Source organism: Gavialis gangeticus, unplaced genomic scaffold (assembly GCF_001723915.1).
Source record: "Gavialis gangeticus isolate Ggan-Ray unplaced genomic scaffold, GavGan_comp1, whole genome shotgun sequence".
NCBI classification, from domain to species: Eukaryota; Metazoa; Chordata; order Crocodylia; family Gavialidae; genus Gavialis; species Gavialis gangeticus.
The window spans coordinates 176,226,717-176,234,281 of NW_017729024.1; the positions used below are offsets into that span (position 1 = coordinate 176,226,717).

The 7,565-nt window shown below is 39.5% G+C and overlaps 1 protein-coding gene across 4 annotated transcripts in view; it reads right to left on the bottom strand.

Annotated features, from left to right (window-relative positions):
- Positions 1-372: 372 nt before the first annotated feature.
- EPG5 (ectopic P-granules autophagy protein 5 homolog) overlaps positions 373-7,565 on the bottom strand; it is a 99,697-nt gene continuing 92,504 nt past the window's right edge. For 3 of the 4 annotated variants that reach the window (XM_019518108.1, XM_019518106.1, XM_019518110.1), the window contains 3 exons: positions 5,922-6,137; positions 4,968-5,082; positions 373-2,617 (listed from right to left, as the gene is read on the bottom strand). In XM_019518108.1, coding sequence (XP_019373653.1) covers positions 2,435-2,617; positions 4,968-5,082; positions 5,922-6,137 — 514 coding nt within the window. In that variant the 3' untranslated portion in view covers positions 373-2,434. Of the gene's footprint in view, positions 2,618-4,967; positions 5,083-5,921; positions 6,138-7,565 lie in introns of those variants that run through there. The other variant, XM_019518109.1, reaches the window with a different exon arrangement.

Sequence of the window (7,565 nt, forward strand, 5' to 3'; positions counted from 1 at the left end):
TACCCCCTCCCTCACCGCAGGGATGTCTTGATCTGCCCTCCCATTCCCCTTCCCTCCCTCTTCCCCTTCCACTACAACAGACTTACTAGCTGGAGGCAGCCCTCCACACTGCTGGGCTGTAGCTGCATGCAGGCATGAGCATTTATCAGCCAAATTATCACCCCCATTGGGCTGATTTCTGATGCAGCAAATCTTCTTTATATTGGTACTTATCCGACGTGGAACCGATACATCAGTGCACCTCTAAAATCCAGGATGTCAGATATCAGAAGCTCCCAAAGTGCCCATCCAATTTAGTAACAAAGAGCTTTTACCATGAAATACACTTGCATCTCCTGGCTCCCTCCTGTGGCTTAATAGAAATAGCTTGAATTACTTGATTTTCAGTGTTTATTTCACAGGGTCTTTACAGACTTAATACATTATAAATACACGATTTGTAAAAACTCAACAGCTGAAACAATAGTTTCTTTTAAAAGTGCGTGTCAAATACATACATAATATTTCTGTGCTTTCACATTTGTATGACTGATTGGAAATCGAGTCTAAAGAAAGCTATAAAACAAGTGCCTTAAATCTAAAAAACAAACAAACAAAAAAAGCAGCAGAATTTGTTTTTCCAGTTGTGAAGCTTCCAAAAAGGTAATGTATTGATATCTGGCTAATGCACACAATGAGGATCATTGTATATATGGACTGTTAAACAGAGAATAATACTAAGTCCTTGTGGAGAGCAGGTATGGTCTAGAGACTCAAGTGACAGCTTGCAAAATCTGGCAAGAGGAAAGAAAGGGAAATAAAAGAAATGAACTGACTAGTTTTCTAATGCTAAAACCAACCAGAAGTGCAATATTTGTCAACATGCTGATGATCTGTGAAGATGATATAGGTAGTACATATCCTTTATCAGGTGATCAGAACTGAATGCTTTAAAATAAGATCATATGTTAAACATAAAAGGCATGAATAAAATCACAGATGGGGAAAATGTATTGAAGTTCCCTGGCAGTGATGAGATTCTTAAGGCCATTTGAAACAATCAGATGCTATTCAGGAAAATAAACTGGCCAGAATAAAGCAACCACAACCTGGAAGATCCATTCTTCACTTCCCTAAAGGAAGGAAGCTTTTTTAATAATGCACTCAAAGAAGGCAACAAAAATGATGATCATTCATGACACTGACTGAGACAAGTTTACAGGCCTGGGGCTCATGCTTTGGCAATGGAATCTTAACGAGTAATTGCCAAATTAAGAATTGGTGCCTCTCCCAGTGTCATCTTAAGCCCTCCAACATCAACGTACCCAACTAACAAGGGACAAAATAGAGCAGTTCCTCCAGGTTGGCGAACTCAGGTATAAAACCGCCAGCCTACTCAAAATTAAGGAACTGGTGATTTAACGTGAGCACCCCTCTTTAATTTCCCTTCTGCATATCTGAGATCTAGAAACTCAAGTTCTAGAGTTTATGTGAAATAAAGCATCAGGGACTTAAAAGGCTCATTTCCAGGTAGCAATATGGAAGCAGATGTATTTTTGGAAGTTGGGGAGAAATCCCAGTGCTTAGTTAACACTTTAGCTACCACTTTTATGAAATGGGGAAAAATGCCAAAGATTTCACTCAACTGCAGAGGTCTGTGACATCACAGAGAAGTTCAGTTTCTATTTAAACACTATATTCATGGATATAGTGAGTTTTCAATTTTCAGGGTCAGTAAGATAAGGTTTAGAGGCGCAATGGTTAAACAGTAATATGCAACTGTTTTACATACAGTCTTCAAGTCTGGATTGGCCCAAATAATGAACGCACTCTCAGAAGAAAAAGGCACAAGGCAAAAAGCAAAGAAGCAAACAGATACTACATCTGAAACAAAGGCAAGCTATGACGTCTCTCAAAATCCGTACAGCCATTCTCAAGTACATTTTAGCCTTATATTATGGACAGAAGTCCATTCCAGTGTGTTTACCAGACACAAACCAAGTAATTTCATAGGCTTAAAAAACGAAGTGCATGAGCTCACAATCAAGTTAGCTTGAGGTGAGCCAGGACCCGAATTCAGTGCACTAGTTACTCTGCAGCAACTACTGTATGCATGTTGTTCCCCTGGAATTGTACAAGGTAGCCTATCCTTAGTGGGGCAAGAGTATACATGCACAGCACTTACTACAGAATAGCCAACAGGATGTAAAATTCCCATGCCTTAGCTCGGCTCGTGGTAACTTGTCTTTGTGCCCAAATCCTAAGAGAGTCTGAAACATGCCAATGTATGTTCCCTCTTTCCTCCCCCAACCCTTTTGATTCGTTTTAAGCAATTTATTTTGATTTACTGTAAATGGAGCTCAGCAAGTAAAAATTACTTGTGTAACAACAACTTCAAAATGTAAACCAAAGTAGTCCAAAACTGTAACAAGGTTTGTGATGGTCTCAGTTCTTGCTATCGTATGATGTCCAGGTAACGCACTTCTGGGTATAGCGTGTTAATAAGGAGAGCCAAGATATTTTTTCCATCTTGAAGACAATGACCTGGATGCTTGATAAACTGGGAAGCTTGGGAGAGCTGCTCTTGATATTCCATATATTGTTTGTTGGAGCCCATAGATTCAAGAGTATTCAGTGCCTACAAGTATAGGGGAAAAGTCAGTTATAGCTGAGTATATTCTGTCCCTGTTTCTGCAGTTATAATGGGGCAGGCCCTGAGCTGGTATCAAACACTTCAATGGAACATCAGAGGAACTAAACCAACCAAGGATCTGACCCTATACCAAGTTCTTAATAAAACATTTGAGAAGTAGGTCCCCATGATCATGTAATAGTCGCATACATTGCGTGTAGTGCAGTAACAGCAGATTCAAGTGACAGTATTGTACCAATGTTGCTCCCTCTAAAGCAGATGTCATGTTTCAAGGCGTATTAAGCTGGCACATAATTTATATTTCCAGCACGTGGCAAAGAGCTGATCTTCACATTGGTTTTAACTATCAGTGTATACAGACACACACAGATACGTACACATTATGCGCATATCAACTGTTGTTGATTCCTTCTCAAATAATATTTGATAATATTAATTGAAATATATACATTTCAGCCTTCTTAAAAGGCTCATTGGGTATATGTGATATCTTTTATTAAACCAACTAAAAAGTTGGAAAAAAGTTCTTTGCAACTTTTCGGGCACAAACACCCTTTGTCAGGCATTGGGAGACTGCTGGTGTTATATGTTCACCGTGGTAGAAAAGAACACTTGACATAAGCAGTCTTCCTATGCCTGATAAAAGGTGTTTGTACCTGACAGCTTGCAAAGAACTTTTTTCCCCAACTTTTTAGTTGGTCTAATAAATGATATCACATCTACCCAAGCAACCTTGTCTGCCTGTGTCCTTAGACCAACATGGCTACAACCAACAGCCCTGCAGCCTTCTTTAAAAATTTTCAAAAGGACACTGTTGAATTAAAAACCAGATACTAAAAAGAAGTCTCTTGCTTAGACTAGCGATTGCACACAATTGATTAATGCCTGAAGAATTCCCAAACAACCATCCTTTACTTTCCATTCTTCCTGGGGCAGGAAAATGGATAAGTCAGCTTCATTTTCATTTCCAGTCCATTCACTTTCCAGTTCTCATAAATTAGCACATCCATGGCAATGTAGTAGAAGATACTTCTATTAGTCTAAGTCCTTTAAATGTCTGTTTTCATAAAATATAACCACTTAAAGTAGCTGGTTCTCAGTCTTTTCCCCCTGGCAGCCCCGTAGCTGGGCTTGTAAACTCACATTTCTGATCTGCACCTAACTTCTGTAACTGAATTCTGATATGCTTATGGCTCGTTTCATTAAGGGCTACAATGCCATACTGGAGTCACTGAAGTGGGAATTGCTGCTTTAAAGCAACACTGTTAATGTATTTTTTTTACCTCCTCCTACCTTACATCACTGTGTTCAAATGTCCCTCAACTCAGGGCTTGATGTTATGAAAAAGTTGCATTGCTTTGGCTAAAAGAGCCATTTTAAAAACACTCTGACTGAATTAGGCAGTGCAAACGCGCTTAACTGACTTTAATCCAGGCATCTGTTGCTTTAGCCAAATATTAATCAATTTTATCAAAACCAAAATAAGCTATTTCTGAACAAAAATAAGAATGGGCACAAAGTGTATAAAGTACCCACTGACTTAACTACAACTTGAAGTGTGTTTTACATAGGTGCAACTCTGAGAGAGAAGCTCAGAACAGCTCTAAGCTGTCAATACATGGAAAACAGAAACATCTTTTGTACTTGAAGTCCTCAGAAGAGTTACTTTTGACTCTCACAATTTAAGTAAAATACTAATTATAAGTACTGCACTGGTAAAACAGCTCGCTTCTCTCTCTTCTCCTTCCCCAAGGAAGTTCTCTCTGTCGAGTTTCTTTGGTTACAATAGCTTACATATATTTTCACTTAAGTGTTTAAACTTCCTACTAAACGTTTTAAGGCTTGTAACAAGGCAAATTATTCTTGCTATATAACAAGGGCTGAGAAATCAGCTTGGCCGAGGAAACTCACTTCCCTGGCCTATGTCACCCTTCATCCTGCTCTCTCTCAAGATGTTGTTCATTTACCTGCTTATTCATTTGCTATACGTGCTGTTCTTCAGAACAAAGGCAGAATATATGCTGTTCCTTCAGAGAAGTAACATCAAGCAGTGCAATAGCTGGTGATGCAAACATTCCCCCCCCCGGGCCAAAAATGGGATCAGCTAATTGCTTTTAAAGTTCAGAATTTAGACACTGGTGCAGACTGAAAATAACAGGAGGTCCACAGAGGGCTATATCTGAATTAGTATCCAGTTCCCATTAAAATCTGGCCTCTCAAGGCAGAATTCAGCTTGAATGCAGATTGGCAATAATTCCTACAAGTGTTACACTGCAAGCTGGTTGGCAAGTACAGAGGAAGAGGGCATGCAGTGAAACTGGTGACAATCATCTACCTGCTGGGCTTTCTGCGACAGGTGCAGTTCTGAGCCAGGCTTCAAACGGATTTGATTCTCTGAAGGAATCTGCACCAGGAGGAAGGTGGACAGGCTGCGGGCGACCACGCGGAACCTTAAATATGAAACGAGCATCATAGTTATGCCAAAAGTACCACCACATAATTTCTTTCGTGAAAGGGGGATGGCAGAAGGTTTATTCTACTGATTATTATACTGCAACTGGTTTCTGCTTTAAAAGTATTACAAATAAAACTGAATATCCCATTAGTTTTAATAATAGCCTCAGATCACACCAAATTCCTTCTCCTCCTTCATTAACATTTTTTGGGAGATCTGTATTACTAAAAAGACAAAGTACATCCCAGCCCCATTCAAGTGCATAAGAGTTTGTCACTAGTTTCAGTGGTATAATATTTCATCCAAAGAGACTCCTCACAAGCACAAACTTAACATAAGCTTAAAGTTCTCCGCCTGGCATTTTTTCAAGGTTTTCTGTATATATTTTTGTTGTATTATTACCAAGCTCACTCTCTGAAGAAAATGAATTGCTTAACTTGTAACTTCTCTATTTCTTCGAACCTGGTTTCAAATGTTTCCCAACTCCGCAAGGATAGTATAGGGGAAAAAAAAGAGTGAAACAATGAATGGACACAAGCTGCTAATGAAATATTCTGGCTAATTTCTATGGACAAAGTGAGCCAGGTACAAAAGTGTTTCCTTTTTGATGGAGCTTCTGAAAATAAAATCCAAGAACCAGAACCACAACTGCATTTTCCCTTCCTTTTTCTACCATAAACCAGGCTTATATCCTGGTGCTAATCTGATCCCAAACTCTCTACAGCATCTCTAAAATGGGTACAAAATAACAATGCAAAACTTTGGGAAAGCTTGCATTCAGGTGCTAACATTGCAAAGTGGTTCTATCCATTCATAAAGCAAACAGATTCTTACCTTGGTGATAAAGGAGACTTCCTGCCCAGCCCAATGGCACCCAGTATCCCAGAACTAAGCCTCTCTTCAGCCAACTGATTCTGCCTGCCTTGTATTGAGAGCAATATCTGGATAACGGATTCGATCAGGATGGCATCATTCTGATCCATCTGGATTAAGGACAACTGCAGGGCTTTATGCCACCAGAGAAACAGCTTGGCTTCTTCCGTCACTGAGCTTTAAAACAAGGAGGGAAAAAAAAAAAGGAGGTAGAGTTTAGAAACTTCAGTTTTCCTTTCCCCTCAGTTACAAAACTATCCTTTTCCCTGCCAGCCCACTGAAGTGTTTAGTTGAGACACCTGGCAAGAACCGTTCAAGACACGCTAGCCTGGAATCACTGTATTCTTACACTAGTCACTGTACTGGTCAACCCCAAAAGTTATGGGCAGGATACAGAAGGTTCAGTGGTCTGCAGGTGGTCAGACTTGATGATCAGAATGGTCCCCTTTGGCCTTAACTTCAAGAATAAGTGGCATTGCTAGTACAAAGGGTGACACCAGTATAAATATTTCGTGCAAGAGCAAGAATTAGGCCTTTATTACTTGTTCTTTACTTTATTTACACAGATTTTGAACTTTAAGAAGCAAGAGATTCAGGCTTTTTACTTTAATTGCCAGCAGTGGAAACACTGAAAGCTGCTGCTGAGCAGAGCACAAATAGTTCCTCTGTGGTTATATTTTTAAGTCCTTCCCAAGTAGTCTGTGGTTGCAGCCAAAATCAACGAACTCAGATTTTCCACAGAAGGCATCACATGAGATATCTGCATCAGGCAGTGCTTAAATAATTCTGTCTAGTCCTTCTACCAGTAACAAATCCTCAGCCAAGCTGAGAGATGTGGAAGAGGCTTTCAGCTTTGGATCAAAGACCAAACCAGCCTCTCAGCCTACCATCTTTTTCTCAAGTCAGCAACAAATGACTAGACCTAGAGGGTCCTGAGGATACCACAAAGAGTGAAAAGACTTACTAAAGTATATTAATTACAAAGAGAGGAGCATGAGCTTTAGTGACAGAAAGTCTATCACATTATATTCTGTCTCCTTAATCACTAACAAGTTTGCCAAAAGTCTGTATATATGGGTCAAACAGCCTGCAGTACCCTGATGCATTCTACATTTGATTAAAAAAAGAAAAATGATAAGCTAAGATCTCACAAGATATAGCACTGTGTGGCACTTAACAGCTTCCAAGTTCTCAATTATTTAACTCTTATCATAACCCTGCCACGTAGCTTTCATCCACGTTTTACAGAGCTACAAGGAGAGAAAAGTGGCCTTAATTTCAGATGCCCAACTGGAAATATTGGGAGTGGATCATCTCCAATTAACATAAGCGCCTTTAAAAAAAAAAAAAAAAAAGAAAAAAAAAAATCGGCTGCATCAAGTTTAATATTCAGAATGTGACAAATCCCCCAAAATCAGCTAAAAATCACTTGCTGAAATGACTAGGAAAGAGAAAACCGAGGGAGGGTTGTTAAGTCTTCAATGACCTGAAAAGTGGTTATGAAAAGGATGGCGACAGACTATTCTCTGTGGCTGCCTGGGACAAGACAAGATATTATAGGCTTAAATTGCAAGGGAAATTTAGGTTAGATATTGGGAAGATCTC